The sequence below is a fragment of the Salvelinus fontinalis genome, chromosome 14 (assembly GCF_029448725.1).
Source record: "Salvelinus fontinalis isolate EN_2023a chromosome 14, ASM2944872v1, whole genome shotgun sequence".
NCBI classification, from domain to species: Eukaryota; Metazoa; Chordata; class Actinopteri; order Salmoniformes; family Salmonidae; genus Salvelinus; species Salvelinus fontinalis.
Genome location: NC_074678.1, coordinates 49,905,011 through 49,928,342, shown reverse-complemented (window position 1 = coordinate 49,928,342; position 23,332 = coordinate 49,905,011). Strand labels below are relative to the sequence as shown.

The following is a 23,332-nucleotide window of genomic DNA, read 5'->3' as shown; positions in this document are numbered from 1 at the left end:
ATATTTTTGTCAGATGTTACTATGGAATACTGAAGTATAATTACAAGCATTTCAAAGTGTCAAAGGATTCTATTGACAATTACATGAAGTTGATGCAAAGAGTCAATATTTGCAGTGCTGGCACTTCTTTTTCAAGACCTCTGCAATCCGCCCTGGCAGGCTGTCAATTAACTTATGGGCCACATCCTGACTGATGGCAGCCCATTTTTGCATAATCAATGCTTGGAGTTTGTCAGAATTTGTGGGGTTTTATTTGTCCACCCACCTCTTGAGGATTGACGACAAGTTCTCAATGGGATTAAGGTCTGGGGAGTTTCCTGGCCATGGACCCAAAATATCAATGTTTTGTTCCCCGAGCCACTGAGTTCTCACTTTTGCCTGATGGCAAGGTGCTCCATCCTGGAAAAGAAAAGGCATTGTCGTCACCAAACTGTTCCTGGATGGTTGGGAGAAGTTGCTCTCGGAGGATGTGTTGGTACCATTCTTTATTCATGGCTGTGTTCTTAGGCAAAATTGTGATGTGAGCCCACTCCCTTGGCTGAGAAGCAACCCCACACATGAATGGTCTCAGGATGCTTTACTGTTGGCATGACACAGGACTGATGCTAGCGCTCACCTTGTCTTCTCCAGACAAGCTTTTTTCCGGATGCCCCAAACAATCGGAAAGGGGATTCATCAGAAAAAATGACTTTACCCCAGTCCTCAGCAGTCCAATCCCTGTACCTTTTGCAGAATATCAGTCTGTCCCTGATGTTTTTCCTGGAGAGAAGTGGCTTCTTTGCTGCCCTTCTTGACACCAGGCCATCCTCCAAATGTCTTCGCCTCACTGTGCGTGCAGATGCACTCACACCTGCCTGCTGCCATTCCTGAGCAAGCTCTGTACTGGTGGTGCCCCAATCCTGCAGCTGAATCAACTTTAGGAGACAGTCCTGGCGCTTGCTGGACTTTCTTGGGTGCCCTGAAGCCTTCTTCACAACAATTGAACCGCTCTCCTTGAAGTTCTTGGTGATCCGATAAATGGTTGATTTAGGTGCAATCTTACTGGCAGCAATATCCTTGCCTGTGAAGCCCTTTTTGTGCAAAGCAATGAAGACGGCATGCGTTTCCTTGCAGGTAACCATGATTGACAGAGGAAGAACAATGATTCCAAGCACCACCCTCCTTTTGAAGCTTCCAGTCTGTTATTCGAACTCAATCAGCATCAATCCGGCCTCCAGCCTTGTCCTCGTCAACACTCACACCTGTGTTAACGAGAGAATCACTGACATGATATCAGCGGGTCCTTTTGTGGCAGGGTTGAAATGCAGTGGAATTTTTTTGGGGGGGGATTCAGTTCATTTGCATGGCAAAGAGGGACTTTGCAATTCATCTGATCACTCTTCATAACATTCAGGAGTATATGCAAATTGCCATCATACAAACTGAAGCAGCAGACTTTGTGAAAATGTATATTTGTGTCGTTCTCCAAACTTTTGGCCACGACTGTAGTTTCTCTTCTGAAAGATTAAAACCAGTCTCTCTTCCTGTGTGTGTGCACTCAGTCTTTTCACATGCATTTGCATTACACACTTAACATGCACCAGTGTGTGTGCATGTTTGTAAACCAGTGTTTCCCAAACTCTGTCCCCGGGGCCCCAACGGGTGCACACTTTGGTGTTTGCCCTAACACCACACAGCTGTTTCAAATGATCAGAGCTTGACGATTAATTGATTATTTGAATCAGCTGTGTAGTACTAGGGCAAAAACCAAAACGTGCACCCCTTGGTGTCCCGAGGACCGAGTTTGGGAAACCCTGGTGTAAACATTTGCAAGGGCCCTCCCTCCCATCTGTGCCTTCGCTTTATCAAAGTACAAGGCAGGGGCTTAACTTGTCTGACAGCACAATGTCTCCCTGAAATGGGCCTGAGAAAACCATGAAAACCGTCTGGACCACGATTTGACTAAGCCCCATGGCCGAGCTGGTAGCTCCACTGTCACATGAAAGAGGAATAGGAAGCCTCTTTTACTTCCTAAGGGGCCGAGGCTTCTCTTCTTTTCTTTTTGTTCTTCCTCGCGCTCATTTATTTATTTGGGGCCGCGTAAGCCCCTTTTCCGCTCTTCAGTAATAAAAAGGGAAAGCGGGATGGCTTTGAGGGATGGATGGACGGAGTGAGTGATCAGTCAGCGCGGAACGACAAGGGAGGGAGGAGAGGAGTGACAGTACCAAGGCCCTTTGCCGCCCGTCACACTTCCTGACACCTGCGATAGGCACACCTGTCAAGATCAGGACCTGTCATATGAGGCGTATATGTGTGTTTGTGTGAGAGTGTGTGTGGGTGTGTGTCTGCTTTCAAGTGTGTGTATATTGAGTGTCTGAAGGCCGTGAAGCGGACTGGCGTGGATGCATACACAAAGGAGCCTCATATCTTAGCCCTGACGGCCCCATATTTGCTCAAAGAGGGCTTTCACGGCTCTCCAGTCTTGCAGGTTTAGGCCGTGTTCACAGTAGCTAAGCCTTCTGGGTTCTAAAGAGGCTTAAGTACCCTGGTTCAAATCAAATAGGATTGTCTCTGTCTTTCAAAATGTCTATTTTTTTTTCAATAAACCCACAACCGTTTCATCAAGAAATATTTGAATGGTAATTTTCTTTACAATATAGGGAAGGTAGCTTAAAGCCTACAGGTGTAATGAATTATGATGCAGTACTAATGCATTGTAATATACACTGCTCAAAAAAATAAAGGGAACACTTAAACAACACAATGTAAATCCAAGTCAATCACACTTCTGTGAAATCAAACTGTCCACTTAGGAAGCAACACTGATTGACAATAAATTTCACATGCTGTTGTGCAAATGGAATAGACAACAGGTGGAAATTATAGGCAATTAGCAAGACACCCCCAATAAAGGAGTGGTTCTGCAGGTGGTGACCACAGACCACTTCTCAGTTCCTATGCTTCCTGGCTGATGTTTTGGTCACTTTTGAATGCTGGCGGTGCTTTCACTCTAGTGGTAGCATGAGACGGAGTCTACAACCCACACAAGTGGCTCAGGTAGTGCAGCTCATCCAGTATGGCACATCAATGCGAGCTGTGGCAAGAAGGTTTGCTGTGTCTGTCAGCGTAGTGTCCGGAGCATGGAGGCTCTACCAGGAGACAGGCCAGTACATCAGGAGACGTGGAGGAGGCCGTAGGAGGGCAACAACCCATCAGCAGGACCGCTATCTCCGCCTTTGTGCAAGGAGGATCAGGAGGAGCACTACCAGAGCCCTGCAAAATGACCTCCAGCAGGCCACAAATGTGCATGTGTCTGCTCAAACAGTCAGAAACAGACTCCATGAGGGTGGTATGAGGGCCCGACATCCACAGGTGGGGGTTGTGCTTACAGCCCAACACCGTGCAGGACGTTTGGCATTTGCCAGAGAACACCAAGATTGGCAAATTCACCACTGGCGCCCTGTGCTCTTCACAGATGAAAGCAGGTTCACACTGAGCACGTGACAGACGTGACAGAGTCTGGAGACGCCGTGGAGAACGTTCTGCTGCCTGCAACATCCTCCAGCATGACCGGTTTGGCGGTGGGTCAGTCATGGTGTGGGGTGGCATTTCTTTGGGGGGCCGCACAGCCCTCCATGTGCTCGCCAGAGGTAGCCTGACTGCCATTAGGTACCGAGATGAGATCCTCAGACCCCTTGTGAGACCATATGCTGGTGCGGTTGGCCCTGGGTTCCTCCTAATGCAAGACAATGCCAGACCTCATGTGGCTGGAGTGTGTCAGCAGTTCCTGCAAGAGGAAGGAATTGATGCTATGGACTGGCCCGCCCGTTCCCCAGATCTGAATCCAATTGAGCACATCTGGGACATCATGCCTCGCTCCATCCACCAACGCCACGTTGCACCACAGACTGCCCAGGAGTTGGCGGATGCTTTAGTCCAGGTCTGGGAGGAGATCCCTCAGGAGACCATCCGTCACCTCATCAGGAGCATGCCCAGGCGTTGTAGGGAGGTCATACAGGCACGTGGAGGCCACACACACTATTGAGCCTCATTTTGACTTGTTTTAAGGACATTACATCAAAGTCGGATCAGCCTGTAGTGTGGTTTTCCACTTTAATTTTGAGTGTGACTCCAAATCCAGACCTCCATGGGTTGATACATTTGATTTCCATTGATAATCTTTTTGTGATTTTGTTGTCAGCACATTCAACTATGTAAAGAAAAAAGTATTTATTAAGAATATTTCATTCATTCAGATCTAGGATGTGTTATTTTAGCGTTCCCTTTATTTTTTTGAGCAGTGTATGTCATGAGCAGGATAAAATACCCAATTGTCATACTTGAGTAAAAGTAAAGATACCTTAATAGAAAATTAAAGTGAAAGTCACCCGGTAAAATACTACTTGAGTAAAAGTAAAAAATGTTTGGTTTTAAATATACTTAAGTATCAAAAGTAAATTTAATTGCAAAAATATACTTAAGTATCAAAAGGTAAAGTAAAAGATTTCACATTCCTTATATTAAGCAAACCAGACGGCACAATTGTGGGACTATATAGGCTGATATTATAAACTGTATGAAATACTGACCTGCTCCTTTGGTAACCACCAGTTTGGGTTTGCTGCGTGCTCCATCTCCCTTGGTGGTGTACGCAGCTACTGTGATGGAGTAGGTGGTGTCCGGCTGGAGCCCTCCGATGACCATTTCCTGTAGGAAACAGGAAGTAGACAAACAATATATCAAAACACTGGTGAAAACATATGACCATCCCCAACTCCGCAGCCAACCACCTTCTCTTACTATTTTATCATGTTCTGCTGATTTTGACCTCTAAGGTGGATAGAATGCTTTCTGTCCTCCATTTTGTTTACAGGTTGAATCCTGCTAATCCTACCGCTCCTAAACATCCTACAACTCTCCAAAGCTACAAGATGCATATGATAAGGAGGAGGCAAAAGGATATACATTATCTAAAGCATTAGCCAAGTTACGCTCATGGCTGGTGCATGCAGTTTTCCTTCAGCCATTATTTTCTCTGGTGCTCTTGAGAGAGAAGAATCTTCGATCGATGCTGATGAATCTTTCAGTAGAGGTGCCTGGCTAGCTAAATGAATGCAGGATGTTTTTAGACTGGTCAGCTGGGAGATGGAGAGGTCAGTGGCGGTAAAGAGAGGACATTATGTACTGTTTTCACACCAAAGATGGCGGCGTCAATATCATGTATATCATGCAAGTGTTTATGAAACTGGGGAATGGGGCCAAACGTTAAGACTCAAATTATGTCGGAAAGGAATTGTTGATAAACACAAGGGTCAATCGGGTGAGTTTGAGGAGGTACGATGATGAGGCAGCCATTTTAGATCTCAAGACTCTGATGATACACTCTATCATTCATGTTAAGATTTACCTCAAAATAACTGTCTAAACAATGTGACCGTTGATTAACGGATGAAAAGAAAACGTGATTTCACACTCAATCATAGGCATGGCGCCAGCAGAATACAAGAAAAACAGAAGAATCGCAACACAAAACACACCATCACGACACGACACACACCACGACAACACACAGTAGCACGTAGTAGCGTTAAGCAGTCCAGGCACAGGGAGAAGCAGCACCCAGATATTGCATCAGCCACCGTCTCATCATCCACACAGCTAATTAGCATGATGAATTCTGCCTTTACTCTCTCTAGGACATCAATACTGGAGATAGGTAGCACCGGATAGGCTATGCTAACTTGAGAGAGCCTGTTTATAATATATAGTGTTAGGGCGTGCCTGACAAAGCGCCATCATATCAAAGCTCTATTGAATAGGATGATGTAAATCCGGTCGTTCTTATACAGGTGAACATAGCTGGGGTGATGCAATAACCAGTGCTTTTTAACCCCTCAACTACACCGCAGCTCTCTGGCGACTCCATATATACTCACGTATTCGGCTGTATCGTCCGTTTCCCACTACCCCCCCCCCCCATATAGAGGAGAGTGCAGGAAAGAGAGCAATTTTTAAAAGAGAGAGAAAGAGGGAAGAAAGAGGAATGTGAGAGGAACTCAAGAGAAAGGGGGAATGTGAGAGGGGAGCGTGTTCTGAGAAGGTAGAGACGAGGGTGAGAGCACAGACATGTCAGAACAGGTCAGACCAGAGAGAGGGAGAGAGGGAAGCTAGTCTGTTTTAGGGAGAGCAGCTGAGACTAGAGAAGAGGTGTGAACTGAAGTCTATGGGGACTGTTTACAGTGTTTTTTTTCATGAGGTTAGTATATCTACTATAATAACAGTGCATTACCGCCAAGTTGGATGACTCAAATAAAACGTATAGAAGATTACTAAAAAATCCAAACTTTGGCTGAACCATTAACAATTTGTCAACAGCCTGTCATAATAAGGTTATTTTTTATTAAACATTTATTCATACAGGTTATGCTCATTAAGATAGTGTCTATTTTACAAGAAAGACCTGTGAAAGAAGAGACCACACGTTATGAATGTTGCTTGAAAACATTGTGGAATAGATATGTTAATAGACTTCTGGGGATAAATATTCAGTCTGTTTGTGTACTTTCCCTTTGTTTGTCCTAGTGGTGCAAAGCTGTAATTTACTGTATGATGACACAGCACACCGAAAATACTTTGTGTATTTCCTACACTGTTTTGTTGACAGAGGCTTTGTAAAAAACAACCATTGTGCCGGCTTCCATTATAATTCTAGCTTTCAGGGAGGACAATTTTTCTCTAAAATGCTTTCATGCCCATTTTGGTTTTCCAGCCTCAGAATACTATAATCAGCCATTTTGTGCCGAGTTGCTGTGCTCGATACGAGCCGTGCAATCACACTTTTCAAGAAGTGGACCACTGAGGTTCTCTTAAAGGGGGGGTCTATACAGCCCTAATAAAAGGAGGGGAAGTGAAAGAAGGAAGGTGTGATTTGTTGAGGGCAGAGGAGAGGAATATTGCAGAAACATGAAATTATAAACTAAAAAGAGAGAGCACACGTATTGTACATATCGTAGCACACATTGTAAAAGTAATGTGTAGCATTTACACTTCCACAAAACTTCAAACAAGACCACAGAATGAAGGTCTTCAGGCTCCTCTTCAGTTGTATCCGTGACAATTTCTCTTTCATATTACACTATCAAACAGAATTGAACTAATCTTTACACAGGCTCTCATGTCACTCCATAAGATTGTGTCATTCCAATAGCTTGATACAATGAATTGGTTAATTAGTAGACCAAAAGGGGCTGGATCATACCTGGGCGTCGGCTAGCATGACATCCTTGATGAGAGGCAGGCCACGCGATTCTCCGTTCTCCACGCGCACATAGTGCACCTGGTAACCACGGATCTGGCCGTGCTGTCGCCCCGGCAACAGGGAGCGCCACATGACCTTGAGCGCCGTGGAGTTGAGCACCTCCACCTCGACCCGCCGAGGAGGAGCCCCTGGAACTGTGGGTAGAAAAGAAGATAGGGCCCATGTTAAAACACTGCGACAGCATAGTACACTCATTCAGTATGAACAGGTCATCGATCTGGCGTTAGCACACTTACACAAAAAACTACAAGAGCTATTCCCCTGACAGCCAGATAGACTAGAAACTTAAACTCTGCAGTCTGCACACATAACCCCCCACCAGACTGTAGGGGCAAACCTTTCAAGCACACAAAACTGTACTACTCTCCCACACAACCTGACCTCCCAATACGTGTCTACTCTGTGTCGCCGGTCTCCGGTTAAACCCCTATCTCTCAGACATAATGGAAAGGTGTTATGTGAGGCCTTGGCATCCCGCCTTTCACTGTGCACCGCACTGGCCTCCCGAGACAAATTGGCTCCTACGCACGGTTAATAAAAGTGTGGCCCATTTGCACCAGTGTATTGTGAGGGATGGCGAGCCATCACAGGGCTGAGTTACTGTCAGCCTCCCATCAGTGGAATTGGCTGTGCTGTGACATGGCCAGCCATACGAGGTCCTGAGGTGTGGCATGCTCATAACTGTTAGAGGCTAAACACTAGGCTGTTCGACACCATAGAGGAAGAATGAGATGAGATGGGGCGGCTATATCATAAATCTAATGTAGGAGGGGAGGGGAAATGGTTTAACAACAACTTTTAGATTTCCAAAGGATATTGCGATGTCGCTGGGGGTGGTCTGGTTTTTATTAAGACGTCTGGGGCTCCGTGATTTGAACCACTGAGCTATGCTATTGACAGTGTGAACCTATTCTATGTTTAGGGGTATGGGTGTCATAAGTGACGCTTAGGTGAGGTACTTTTATGGGTAGCTACTGCTACATCCCTGTATTCATACGGTAGTCGAGGTATTGCCCATCGTCTGAGAAGCAGATCGTTGTGTAGCTATGTCGACAGCCCAGGTATTGTATTTGCCTCACGACAAGTGCACAGATTGCGGGTGAAATAAGCTCAATTACCATCCTCGTCGGTGCGGCAGAGCAGGGGTTCGCTCTCTGGGCCCGGCCCGATTTCGGTGAAGGCGGCCAAGGTGACACGGTACTGGGTCCACTTCTCCAGCTTCTGCAGCAGCACCTGCCCGTCCCTGGGCGGCACGGCCGGCTCCTCCATGGGTTCTCCGGCACTGCCGCCTCCACCCTCTACGGAGGCTCCCACCACCTGGTAGCGCACTAGGTACCCCGCCAGGGCGCCATTCTGGCTCTCCACAGGCGGGGGGCGCCAACTTACCAGTAGGGTGGTGGAGCTGGAGCTGCTGCACTTAATATCTTGAGGGGGGGCTGAGGGCTCTGGTCAGGGAGGAAGGGGGAGGAGGAGGCGGAGGAGGAGGAGGAGGGGAGGAAGGGGGAAAGGGGTGAAAAACAAAAAACAAAAAGATGGGAGAGATAAAGAAAATGATAAAAGGAAAAACCCAACTCAAAAGGAGACTTGAACTGGCAAGAATGTTAACACAAAACAGAAACACTGATTCGTCAGGCAAATGTAAACGTAAAAGGTGTAAGGAGGACTGGACGACACAGCGTGCGTAATAATGAAGCAAAATGGACGCCTCTCGTGAGATACAGGGCCAGTTCTTTTGATAGCTGGGACTATGTCACGGACTCACAGAATTATATTTCCAGACATGTGCACAGTGGTCTGTAACACCAAGGGGTCTGTCAGGGTCTGTCAGTTATCAGCCCATGTGTGATACCACGGGCGCTATCTGATGTTAGCCTGTCCAGGCCTGCACTGCGCGCTACACACTCACACTATCGATTAAAGGATAAAAACCAGAGCCCCTCTCTTTTTGGCAGCCTTACACTCCTCCTTAAACTGAAAGGTGTTGTGCTTCCAGTATGGGTGTTAGAGGAAGGAGGAGAAGTAGCAGAGTGGGTCTTTTTATTAATATTGTTATTATTACTATTATATAAAAGCTATTCAACACAGTCGCTGTTTTTTTTTTGTGTGGAGCGCTCTTCCAAAACATATTGAAAACTACACATCTGTGAACTTCTAAATCAAAATGAAAGACTATACGGTCTAATCTGCACAGAGCTCTTAGAAGTCGTGCTCACCAAGTGAGTGTGCAAGAAGTGATAAAATGTTTCACTTCTCAACCCGCACCAGGCATTAGACGGATAAGAGAACATAGATGAGACCCTTTCTATTCAAGTCAAGATCCCCCTTTTTCTACCAACACTCCTCCGTGTGACTATAATATAATATTCTTCACATCATTTGTGACAAGCCCGGTTCATTTTTACTATCTAATTCATCTGTAATAGTGGTGGACTAAGCTAAATGAAAAACATGAATTCATAGAAAAAGGCATTCCACATTGTGCAAATATGGGACAAAAATGGAAATGAAATCCACAGGAAAAACAAAATACAGTATGTTGTCATTCCAAACATGCAAAAGCGAAACGCAAATTGATACAAGCTACTGGGAAATGAATTTGATCTGTAACCGAGGTGACTCAAAAGAAAGAAAAACATTAGGGCTCAAAATGTCAAATCATAACAAACATGAAAAAACAGGCTATTGGGCAGAAAACGGAAAATAAGAACATTAAAACTTCAAAACACAAGTACAGTCTGCATTATACGTACCTGGCTTCCTTCAAATACTAACTTTTGAAGACCTTCTTACCACCAGCACCTGACTACAGATTGCGCTCACCCTGAGCCAGTGAGCTACAACCCTCTCCTTCCACATAGTGTGTCCAAATAGAGACACGTCTTATCGAATTCAAACCCAAAAAACTGTGCTTTGTAGTTGGTCAAATTGGCCTGTCGAGATAGGTCGTCTTGGGCTGTTTTGGGTCGCTAAGAGTGAGAGAGTTGGCTCTGTGCTGTAGCCAGGACTGCATTATACTCTTGTATAACTTGGGCCGGAGGGAGGGTCCACAAGACTGAGGGATGGGAGCAGTTGGGGAAAAGCTACACCCGGTGGATTCTGTGTTTCTGCATTTGACCTTGGGAAAAGGACACAGTTCTATTTTTTTTTTTTATCTTAACCGTTTGCTCAGAGAATCCCATTTCGTAGCTTCCCCACTTTTAACCGACGGGGAGTAGCCTGCCGCTAACTCTTAAACAATAAAGAAAGAACACAGGCATCACCGGCACCTTGTGCTGCTGCATTCATTAAGGTTACTGCTGCGGTACCAACCGCACTGCCACTCTTGCTAACAGTGCAGCCGGAGAAGACAGGAGGTATTCACAATCAGTGGACAGTCTCAGTCAAAAGCCATAAGAACTGACTGTTCTGGAACAGCTACAGTTTGGAACCTTTTCTGTGTCCAATGTGCTTATTTACTTACGGTTTTAACGGATCTGAGCCTTTCAGCTTCTTCTCTCTCCATTCTTCCCCACAATAGATTGCATTTTGCAAACTCTCAGTGTCAAGAATGATCGCTCAGTGCTCAATCACGTGAAGAGAGAAACTGTGGAATCTGTCCGGGTTTGAGCTATGGCGCCGCGCAGACCCCTCACACCAGATAAACTTAAGACAGGCAAGGGGCACAGCCACGGGGTAAGCCTCGGCTCCCACAAAGCCCAGTGGTGGAGATTATGGACACTAGAACTATGACAGCAACAAAAGATGGAACTCTGGTAAGGCTTCACTTTCAGTAGGTCTTGAAGCATATTTAGAAAGCCTGTATGAATGCTATATGATTTGACATAGAGTATCATTAGTCATGTCTGTGGAGATATCGCAACCATATTCTAAGTCTGTTATGATGTGAACGGAAGCTTAGATGGAGATTTTTTTTGGGGGGGGGGGGGGGGGGGGTTGTTTTCTAGTGCCGGTAGAGGCTTTATAAATTACTGCAAACATGTACCTCCTTCAATAGCCCTGCTCGCAACACAAGCTGGTCCACAAGTCATTCGTCTGCGGCTAGTCACAAATCAAATTCACATTCAGTAAGGAGTGTCAGTACAAGATGCGTGCGTTGTGTTCTATTTTCACCGTCAATGTCGAATGTCAGAGTGGTATTTGTCATCATTACGGAATTAATCCGACTCCATGCCAAATGGCCGCTTTCGTACAAATATTCCAATAAATCTAAAAACCTTCAGCAATTACAGTAAGTGGTGGGCTAAACTGCTTGTTTGGCTAAATACAGGGATTTAGAATCAGCCATTTTAATTTGAGCGATAACACTCCACTGGGTGCTGGCAGCTTCAAGGTATAATCTAAATGTGTAACAAAGCCTGACAATCCAGAGGTCTCCCTATAGCTCATCGGCAAAGCGTGAAACTAATTCAGACGCTATGAAATGGGATTCTTATCTGACATCCTAGGGCCCTTTACTCTCCCCTCTGCAAAAATCACATAACACCCACCCCGGGGTCCTGCCTGGCACCATTACCGTTCCTCTCGGCTGGGTAATGTTGAGGGAGATAGGGGAGCTCCCGGTCCCGGTGTGTGGACCCTCCGCGGCCACGTCTGAACGGTTGTCTCATAGGTATCTCAACCTCGTCTGACTGGGACAGCGTATCCCAAGGGGCCTTGCGTCTGAATGGGGGCCATTGCTGCCCACAGGACCAGTGTAGGAACATTTAACTCAAGGTTGCCACATATATTTTTTTTATTTCCTAGCCCAAAATAATTTGACTCAGATACACTTTCATTTAATTGATCTTCTTAGAGCCAGATATTGCAGATCTGAGATCAAATAAGTGACTTCTTGAAGCTAAGGTTGTGGGTTTCCCCTGGTCCTTAGTGGCAGAGCGGCCCCCATGACAATGGCCCCTGGTCACGCCACACTGACTGAAGACAAACTCCACACGCTGAGGACATTTGTACTGTACCAGAGAGAATAGACAGAAAGGAAACAAGGAGACGATTGCCTTTTGTCTTTCACTTCACTTGGTTGGAAAAGAGGTCCAGTCTGCCGAGTAACGCAAGGGTCATTTGCAAGCTCAAATCTCGGCTTAAATGTTCTTGGGTACTATTTTATTTTGTGTCTCCCGTCCTAATGGTCTTTCCCTAACATGTCATTAGTGTTTAAACACATCTGAGTGTGTGAGTAGCAGGCCCAGTCAAGCCGCTGGTAAACAAGGTTTCCTCTTTTCCTCATTATACTGTAGCCTGCAAATGTGTGTGTGTGTGAGTGTGGCTTATGTATAGCGAGCAATCTCATGCTGCTCCAATGAGGTGTGTGTTTATAATGACAGTGTCTGGCAGTGCTAAGGTAATTGGATTCTTAGAAGGGGGAGGAGGATGGAGATATGTATGAGGGCCAGCAGTCTAGGGCGGGGCGGTCATGTGTCTCAAAGCTGTCTCCCCGAATCCCTTGGTTTGTTTTAAGCATGGAACTATGTGATGATTGGCTTTGCTTTTTGCGATGGACACAGTATACTCTTTACTTTACTTGATGTAACCCTCCGCTCTTCTACTGCCAAAGTAGAATACATTTGTTTTCCAGAAAGCCAGCACTTTAGGGTGTGTGTGTGTGTGTGGGGGGGGGTTGTGCTACACGTCACACTCTAATAGTACACTCACTTTTGCTGAGTTTTTTGCCACGAGGCAGGGAGTTTCAACTAACTCCACTCTTCACTGCACTGAAGAGACTTGCCCTGAGCTAAACATGTCACAAGGACCTTTATCAACTCACTGAGCTGTCTGGAAGAGACATATACTCTCTGTTCCCAAAATGTATGAGTAGCCAAACCACAGACATGTTGTATTAATATTTAACCATTTCACATATGGAGCCTATTGACCTATTTGTGTCTCTTCTTTTGGGACGAGTATAATGAAAATAGACTTCTAAGTTACTGAAGGTTGAGTGGCTAAGTGGCAGGTCAAAGGGGTATTGGGAGGGGGGGGGGGGGGGGGGGGGGGGTCGTTGCTATGGGCTACGGCAGACTGGACCACCTGTGCCAAACAAACACTTACCTCAAAGGCATCCACAAGATCATGTTTTGTTTTGATGTTTTTGTGTTTGTGGTGTGAAACGCAGTTTTGTTTTGACGGTCTGAGTTCGTAACCTTTCTGACCTCTTTGATGTGAAGCCATTGGCTCTTTCTGACACCTACTTCAGAAGGGATGGCTGGCTGTACAGGAGCAGCCATTGACTAAGAGAAGTGACCGATGTCCCTGGACTCTAACGACAGAGCTCAACGGGTTGAAAAAAGGAGACCATCGGCACAAGCAGGGAGCTGAAATAGATCCCAGGAGATACTTACTCCAATTAAATGGATAAGGTTAATAAATGTTATCACTAAGTGGTGTACGTTGTAGCTGGTGTGGTGGCTGCAGTTGACTACACATTAGAACCCAATCGCCAGCAAAAATGTGGCAAGCTGCTTCCTGATGTAATGTGAGCCGTATGCTTAAAAAAAATACAAAATAAAAAATCGAACAAAAAAAGTTATTAAATTGACTCAACAAAACAGGAGGAAGGAAAGAAAGTAAGCAAGGTGATGTCAAGCCATTCCAAGGAGAGATTTTGTTCCATTTCAGACAAGGGGAACGTGACAGAGACAGCAATGGAAGGAGAGACAGAGAGAGAGAGAGAAAGGGAGAGAGAGAATGGAATTGCTGGAATGGTGTGAATGGAATGGTATCAAACACATGGAAACCATGTGTTTGATACCATTCCATTTATTCTGTTCCAGCCATTACTATGAGCCCGTCCTCCACAATGAAGGTGCCACCAGCCACCTGTGACATACATACATATACAGGCGGAAATACCCACACACATACACGCACACATACTTGAAGACACAGAGACAGAGATGGAGTCGACTGTAGGTAGGGTCATGCCTGGTGTAGCCGTTGATCAAGGATGCAGTTACAGAATCTCAACAGCACCCCCAGGGGATAGGAGGGAGTAGTGCATGCAACTGGTGCCCTATAAGTGATTCAGCAGCATTGTCAGCGTAGCTATCCAAACCACACCCAACATAAATGTGAAGTGGTTCTCCCAAAGCCCTATACCCCCAACAAGGGGCACGGCTAACAAGTTACACTGGTAAAAACAGAAAATGTGTTAAAGGAGGTCTCCTCCCACTACCATGGCTTTCTGATGGCCAACCCCAGTCAAAGTTCTCCATTGTAAACCCCTTAGGAATCGGACAGAGGACAAAACAGCTCCAATCTATTCTCAAATTAAACATCCATGTAGATTACTGAAATGATAATGGAATTGTGTGGGCTATGATTACATGGATGCTGTATGATTAATACACTCGTTTGATCTAGGCTAGGGAATCCACATATTTGAGCAATGCTCATTGATCTGTGCAATTTATCTATATTAACTTACTACCCTGCAGAAATGTCCAAATTGCACAAAGGCTGCCCTGATCCGTCCACAATGTAAGCAAATCCAGATACTTTGTCTGAGTTCTTTGGAGATAAAGCCTTAAACCTCAACACATAACTCATATCTAAATCTTTGGATACAGTGTGTAACCCCTAAGGAAGTCTGGAGACTTACAGGAGATTTTACATGTAATGCCCTAACAGGTCCACATTCCTCAACCCGCATTGAATATTTGTATTCCATCTTCTGCACCTACTGGTTACCATGATGTCACTTGTTTGGGACTATTTTTAGCAAGCAGCGGTTCCATTATTTAGATGTGTTCCTGGCATCTGGGTAAAAAATGTACAGGCCACTCCTGAGTTGACCGGCTGGAATTCATTTGCAAGGTGGGGCTGCTGAGGAACAGTAAAGGCTTGTGATTGGATGGTTTTGCTGCCTGTCTTCAGATTCCTACACCCATCCGTCTACACCCTCCCTCTCCCCTGTCTACTGACGGTTCAGCAGAAAGCCATGGCAGTCACTGGGGAGTTAGACATGTGTTTATGTCTCAGTCACATGGGTTAAAGTGCACTTGTTGTTGACAAAGGAAAACCAACTGCAAAACCAAAGCAACTGCAAAACGTTGTCTGTCCACATTGACCGGTTTGTTTGACAATGTAGGATAAACTGCATCATAGTTAGCACCATGACATACAGTTTAAACCCAGGTTAGAAAATAATCAAATCAAAAGGTTAAAAGCGGTTAAAAGCCATAAACGACTGTGAATACAGTACTCACAACTTTTTGCATTACCGAACACAACCCTATCCTCCAGAAGAACAGCATATCGTACAGAGTGTATGTCATGTTCATGAGGCAAACGTACAGTTATTGTTGTCAGGTTGAAGTCTTTGGGAGAAAACATCATTGGTCATTCACAAAGCATTAAATCACATGTTTTCAGAAGATGACCTGCCTAGTATTGAATCAAGAAAGACATTGCAAAACTGAATCAGCTGTGAACCCTGAGTTTGGCCTCATAAAACACATTCACAGTTCAACGGTGATGAGAACCTCGACATCAAGGCAATAACAGAAACGCTTCCTTTAATTCCACGGTTCTAGCCTGGAGCCAGGAAGAGAGTTCATGTCCTCACAAAATATCTGCATGATTAAAGGTCCCCAGAAGACACAAACACATTGTTAACCTCTGCACCTCAGAATCCTACCACCCGCCCACACCCCACACAGAGGACATGGAAAAATGAGCAAAAGGACTACATACTGGCTTGCGAGGTTTTCTGGGATATTTCGTTGGTGAAGGCTCCAATGCCTTTGTTGGAAATGGCAGCCAGAGAGAAGTAGTACTCTGTGTTTGCTCGCAGACCCTCAACGACGTATGAGGCAGTGGGGCCAAAGGTTTTGGTCACCTGTTGGTGGAGAACAGAGGGAGTGAGGCATGCTTTTGACGGACATTAAATATCACTTCTGTTCAATGTACCTGATGTTTGTTTCTTTTTTAACCTTGTTTGACCACCTTTCCTCAGATAGGGTGTTCAAGAGTACTTAAAGGCAAAAGCTTGGTCAACAATCTTCCCATAGCTTTAAACAATGGACAACAATATCTTACCTGGCTGCCAAAACTGCCCTCTTTGTACCGAAGCTCAAAGTTGATGATTCCCTCCTTCTCAAAGGCAGGTTCCCAGGTCAACTCGATGCTTGTGTCGGACACAGCGCCAACCTGGAACTTTGTTGGCTGTCCGGGGACTAAGATAGTCAAAGATACATTTAATTAGTGACAGTGATCATTGCAGTGAACCTTCTTTCCTTTCTACAGTACAGGATCGTAATGGATCACTTGTGGTATGCATTCATCCCTAGTGAGAGCACACAGACATGTTGATAGGAAGGGTTGAACCCAGAACCCTAACCTCCTTGCAGCACTTTGACGTGGATGGGGTCAGAGAAGGGCCCGTCGCCCACCGATGTAAAGGCCAGGACACGGATGGTGTAGGTCTCAGACGCCACCAGGCTCTGGATGGTGGTGATGATGCTATCCTGGACATTATGGATCTGCCATAGGCTCATGAGCTGGGATGGGTCCATGGTGTAGTACACCCGGTACCCTTTGATCTGCCCGTTGGGCTCCTCAGGCTCGTCCCAGCGGACCATCATGGTGTTCTGGGAGATGATCCGGGCCTGGATGTTGCGAGGCGGACTGGCCGGGGCTTGTTCCCCGGTACGGGTCTCCACCGGCTCACTGGGGGGGCCCTGGCCGATCGTGTTGAAGGCCGAAACGCGGATCTCATACTCTGTGTTGGGGTAAAGGCCTCCGATGCTGTATCGCGTGGTAGTGATGCCGTCCATGGTCTCAAACTTGCTGTCAGGAGACTTGGCGCGGTACTGGATGATGTAATAGGACACAGGGTCCGGGTTGCCCGAGTCCCAGGTGATGGTGACGCTGGTGGCCGTGGTCTCGGTCACCATGGGTATGCCTGGGGGCTTGGGCAGGGCTGTGGGGGTCAGGTGGGGAGGGAGGGGTGAAGAGGGACTTTTAGATGCAAACATAGAATTATCATAAAGACGACACCTCATAACACATCTCCATGCTGGTTTTGCCCGACCATAGCAGTAGTAGTAGTAGCCTAGATGAATCCCTGTGCCCCCTCTTACACTTGACTGTGATCTGCGCGACAGCCTCGATGATGCCCAGACTGCTCATGGCCACACATGTGTAGTTGGCCGACTCTCGCACGCTGTTGAGCTCCAGAACGTTCCGGCCTACCGGCATCTCGTCCTCCGGCGTCAGGTCCTCTGAGTTGAGCATCCATTTGACGTAGGGCATAGGCGAGCCTACCGCCACGCAGGTGATGTTCACACTGCCACCTGGCATGATCTCGTGACTGGTCGGCGGGATGGAGAAGCGAGGGGGCACGCGTCGGACTGGGAGTGGGAAGGAGGGAGGGAAGAGGTGGAGGGAGGGAGTCAAAAAGAGAGAGAAAAAGAGGTAACAAGACCGGCCGATGAAAATTGACCCTTTCAACGGCATCCGTTACATCAACAGAGATGAACACGGTGCATGACAACTAAATCAACTAAATCTAGTACGTTCTTCTAGTACATACTTTCCGAAGTAACAACAAAAATACTAAACTAACAAGAACTGCTTCAACAACAATATAGATTGACATTAAAGCAACGATTCATAGCAATAAGGTTCCATTTACCAAAATTTGACCCATCACGGCACAATTAAAGACACAAAAATCTATTATGAGTTTCTCATCTTCGAAAACTGACCTACTGACAGAATATGCATCTACAACGTGGAGTTAACACCCATGAAGACAGAGTATAATATTTGAGGGAGTACTGTATGATCGATGCCATACAGTAAACAGGAACTTCCTGTCCTCACAGCCACTCACAGCAAACCAGGAAGTTGGCCATTATAGGCCCTCCCACGACAAAGGAAGAATAAAGGAAGATCTCAATTCCATACTCCTCTCGTCCTCTCTCCTTGTCTCCTTCTCAAAACCCATAGGATGAGAAAGCCAGAGCTCTCTCCACGCTGACCTTCTCCTCCAATGGGTTTTGAGAAGGAGACAAGGAAAGAGGAGAGAGGATGCGAGGAGTATGCAATTGAGACCTTCCCTAAGACATTTCTCCCATTGCATTTATTCTATGGATAGAGTGATTATAGTTCGAGTTGGGGCCTCATGCACCTGATTGATAAACAGGCTCGTGCTCTTAGTCCTAATGGTACCTGCTAGCTATGGCTAATGATGAGAAACTTTAATCAGATTTTTGTGTTTTAGGGTAGATCCACTGGACAAAGCCTTTTTAAGATCTGACACGGTTCCATTGATAGATGCAACTATCAGTCCCACAGACAGCATGCATAATAGATTGAGGTAAACCAAGGATTAAATGATAAGTAACAAAACCAGATATAAAATTGAGATAAAATGCATTGAGGAATATAACTTAAGGTTCGCTAGCATGCCCAGACAAAGACGATTGGAGAGGAAAAGAGAAATATCAGATATAGGATAAAGCGCGCGCAAGGAATAGAGACAGAGAGAGAGAGACAAAAAGAGAGAAGGGAGGGGTGGGAGGAGGGAGGGGGGAAACCCACTTCAATACTGTGTAAGCTTCTTTTTTGGGGGGGGGGGGGTGGGGGGGGGGGGGACCTAATGTGACCTAATGTGACAGTTGGCACATTGTCACATCGCAGTCCTGGCAGAAGTAACACAAAATAAGTATAGAGAGGAACAGGTAGTGTGTTTATAAGAGGACATAAAGAGATAGCTGTAGCAGTTGTAGCCAGAGAGGAACTATCACAGATAGTAAAAGAAGTCAAGAAAGAAACCCGACAGGAGGCAAAGGAAGAGCTGGAGAAAAGGTACAGCACAATGGACGTCTAGGATGGGAGAGAATTGGCTGTAGGTTGAATGGTCAGAGTTGATGATGGGGATTGCGAGAGGGGAGAGGGTTGAGTTGGGTAATAGTTTGGGTTTATGTGAGTATGCATAGTATATCGACATGTGTGTGATGTTTGTAATATGTGTGATGTAACGCTATGCGTATGTGTGTGCCTATTTGTGTGCGTGACAGTGTATGAGGCTATGGGACTCCGGTCGAGAGGGAGAGCGAGAGAGACGTAAAAAAAAAAAATGATGTGAATATGTAAGGGGTGAGACTCAGACTTAGAGACAGACAGACAGACGGAGAGGACAAGGAGACGGGACACGAGGCAGAACGGAACAGACCCAAGCAGCAAGACAGCAGACTGAAGGGACAGACAGACAAGACACTGATGGGCACAAGGACGTACTGTACGCAGAGGGAGGGGAGAGGGTAGGGGACGGTAGGAGGGGAGAGGGGCCGAAGTGGGATAGAGTAAGGAGACTGTGATTCTGGCCAAAGTAAACAAAAACATTGCTCAAAGTGGGTTCAAGGTCTCGCACACTGGGGCTTCAAATCAGAGATTCAACTGCCCCCCCCCCCATCCCCCAGCTTGTTGCCAACAAAACCAGGGGTGCACAAAGGTTAGGGGGGGGAAGATGGGGCATAGAGGAAAAATGGCATTTCAAACACACCGTGTCGATCCAAATGGGATTCATTCGATAGTAATATTGGATAACCTTGGTTGTTTTTCCACGAGGGAGAGCACCAATCAGCTTACAGCACACTCCTTCTAAAATGATTTACCTGTTTGTGTACACTACCGAGTGTGCATATCAATAAGGGAACTCTGGGCTGGGATCTATAATACATAAACCAAGCTTGTGCACAAAGAAATGACACCCAAGAAATGTTAATCTCTACTACTTTTTTACTAGAATCTGAACGACAGAATCAACCGCAATTGATTGGTCACAGAATCATGGAGGCGTATCGCTTTTTACTGTATGTGTAAAATGACTAATAAAGCATTTATTCACATGACTTGTTCTGATTGAGTTGAAGATGAATGGTGACCTTCTATGGTCCCCATTGGCCGATAATCATATTATCTTATACACCCACACCACTGCTCTCCCGGAGTACCTTACAAAATACCTCTAATTCACTGACAATGTCAATTGTTCCAGTTACTGTCTCAGAATGTCACAATCCAACCTTGAGGCTCTATTCAGATGAAGTAGAAGTAAGTTAGCTAGTGGTTCCTACAAATGTCCCTTGAAGATAACAGTACGTAAAATACTTTGTGTTTACTCATAAAATGGCAACTCAAATTGCATCATGTCAAAAAGACACCAAATAAACCAAATAAACCTTTGAACCTTTTAGACACATTTTAGATAAACACAACTATTCCCAGAATTGGCTCCTATTTCCAAAAACGACAAGAAAGTGGGCACCATATTCACATGACGTGACAATCACAATGCTAGTAAAACGGTGGCATGGCATCATTTATTTCATAACAGGGCATGGCTGAATCACAACCCGCCCTCCATTTATATCAACGAATATAACTTTGTTAATAGGCAGGAGAGTGGACTTTCAACATCTTTCAGATGTTACAACAATCAGACACGTCAGAACAATGTCTTATCTGTTATCCTTTTTTGTCATGATCCCTGTCCTGTCCTGTTATGGTAGGTATGATGTCACTCTTATGACAGCCGTTTTGTAGCGCACTTTAAGTAAAGTATTCAACCAAAAAAGCCATAGCCTTATTCTAATCCCTCCCCCAAAAAGTGCTTATTGAAGAACAAAGGTGAAAGGGCAACCCATTCCTCACACGGACATGCATGGTCGTGACTATGGCATGAGTAACAGACAACAGTCAGGCATCCTTCCATCCACCAGGTCCGACACAAGAGAACCAGTACAGTCCAACCATGTCAGCCAAGCCCATCCAAGCATGCCATTCCCAATCTAGCATGGTGTGGGGACACATACACACAAAATCAAAGAAAGGAAATCCAACTTAAAATCCACAAAACCAGTCTTAATAGCATACACAATATCACAGTATGCATGTGTGTTCCTCAAGGCTCTGTATCAAGACCATTGGATGTTTTGGAACTTGGGGGTTTTTTTGGGGGGGGGGGGGGTACAAGGCAAATAGAGGACTTACGGACACTTTTATACTTGACTTAAATAGATCAAATTCCAAACACTTGAATATCAAAGAAGTCTATTTTTAAGGGAAGTCCAATCAGGATGAATTGTATGGACATTCGAATAAGAGAATACCAGTTTTGGTTTTTGACGGTGCTGTTCTCTCCCTTGGGGCGAGGGTCAGCCAATGGACCGGGAGCATTGGTGGTTGAGTGAATGAGGCTTTAACAGAGGAAAAAAAATCGAACCCTTCACCTTTGGCTACCTGCACTTCGAAGGCCCTACTGTTTTCTGTCATGTAAATCTCGCCCCTGGAATACATGGTACACATACCTCCATTAAAATCGTTCACGCATGCGTCAAGGGAACAATCATCTAACTTCTAACCCTATGCCTTTATGTAGCCTCGAATGAATTCTGATCAATTTTACCCTCAGAATGTCTCCAGAATATCTGTTTAAACAGAGCATCATTGGTTGACAATAAACACAGCTTCGTTAAATCCTATTCATCTTGAGATGGGTGACAGTGGCAGAGGAATTGGGAGCTGGGCCCCTCAGTATGCTGTTACTGGTCGACATTTGTGTCTCTAGCCAATGCCCCACCCACTACCATTACCTTGATATAGTACTGTATACGAAAGGATTAAGTGATAGAGTACATGTATTTAGCATGCACCTGGCTCTGTGAGCTCTACCGAGCAGACAAGACTGTTTGATGTGGTGAGTGCTGCTCTTTCTTTGCGATGCTACCCTTTAGAAACGCAAACCCAGCTAAAAAAAAGAATCCCAATTGCATTGACACGTCTCCTCATTCACAAAGACCAGGAGCCCAACCGGCCCATATAGAATGGAGAGAATAATAGACCACTCATTTTGACTCGGTAACAAATAGATAATCCTATTTCAAAGCCCCAATGTGGAGAGAAAGACAACTCAAAAGGTCTTTACAGTGGACGAAGGTGAAGGAGCAGTCAAGAGAGAACGCCAGAGTACTGCGGTAACTCTAAGTGGGCGGTACGTGGAAGGAGTTCAGTGCCAAAACGGAGGTCAGAAGAAGGCGGACATTATCGGCCATTTTGGTGAGGCAGTCTGTCCTGCCCCAAAATGAAGGGGTAAGCCAAAATAATGTGCAGCCTTTAGTGTCACCTTGAAGCTGAGATTACACCCTCTTGGTGCCTGAGGACACAGGCATGATATGGAGATCCTTTAGTTACACTCGTGGAGTGAGGCCGAGCACATTTACATAGAAACCACAGGGGCCGTCCGTATTAACACACCTTGACTGTGGCAATGCTAAATAGTCTCTATGGGTGGCTCATCAAAATGGATATTATTACATAAGGTATACTGACAGAAATCCTGGCTGGATATCTGATAATAGCAAACAGTAGGCTCAGAAGAGTGTATAGTGCCTCACTTTTCCATCGTCTTACAGGTAGACAAGCAGCCAAACGATACTGCAGATATGTCTCAGCTTTGTGGTGAATTAGTCAGATTGGAAAAATGATATACATTTGGTCCAGATAGAGAGTAAATTGTTCCCTGTTTTGTGACCAAAAAAGATGCATTTCTTAATTCATACAGGGCTCCAAGGATACAGATATGTGCGGTTTTGAGGAGGCCTATCATCTCCAGGACTCCTTCAAACAAACATCTACTTAGCAATGGCTGGCTTCCACTTTGGCCAGCGAGAAAATAAGGTGTAATCTAGCTTTCTTTCCCAACAGTTACACACAAATGCACAGCAGGCCATGCAAGCACATTCAAAACAAGGCAGGCATCATAGTAGGGGTGCAAACATTCACATGCAGTCATCACAGCACAGTCTTCCTGCATCACTGACAATGTTTTTATTATATTTCTCCAGACACTAATTACAGAACTACTACAATAATATATATATATATATATATATATATATATATATATATATATATATATATATATATCAATATAGGTCTGCAAATAAATCGACCGAAATGTAATCGTTGCCCAAGTCTTCTGGGCTCACTTGTTAAGTTTCCTTCGTTAGGATCATGTTTTAAGGACTCAAT

The 23,332-nt window shown here is 45.3% G+C and overlaps 1 protein-coding gene across 19 annotated transcripts in view; it reads right to left on the bottom strand.

The window, feature by feature from the left end:
- Positions 1 to 23,332, bottom strand: part of LOC129811066 (receptor-type tyrosine-protein phosphatase S-like) — a 278,327-nt gene that overhangs the window by 65,548 nt on the left and 189,447 nt on the right. For 10 of the 19 annotated variants that reach the window (XM_055862203.1, XM_055862204.1, XM_055862195.1 and 7 more), the window contains 8 exons: positions 17,374 to 17,643; positions 16,632 to 17,213; positions 16,331 to 16,467; positions 15,986 to 16,130; positions 8,416 to 8,742; positions 7,238 to 7,431; positions 5,916 to 5,942; positions 4,569 to 4,686 (listed from right to left, as the gene is read on the bottom strand). In XM_055862203.1, the coding sequence (XP_055718178.1) occupies positions 4,569 to 4,686; positions 5,916 to 5,942; positions 7,238 to 7,431; positions 8,416 to 8,742; positions 15,986 to 16,130; positions 16,331 to 16,467; positions 16,632 to 17,213; positions 17,374 to 17,643 (1,800 nt within the window). The remainder of the gene's footprint in view (positions 1 to 4,568; positions 4,687 to 5,915; positions 5,943 to 7,237; positions 7,432 to 8,415; positions 8,743 to 15,985; positions 16,131 to 16,330; positions 16,468 to 16,631; positions 17,214 to 17,373; positions 17,644 to 23,332) is intronic. The other 9 variants (XM_055862198.1, XM_055862214.1, XM_055862199.1 and 6 more) reach the window with 2 other exon arrangements.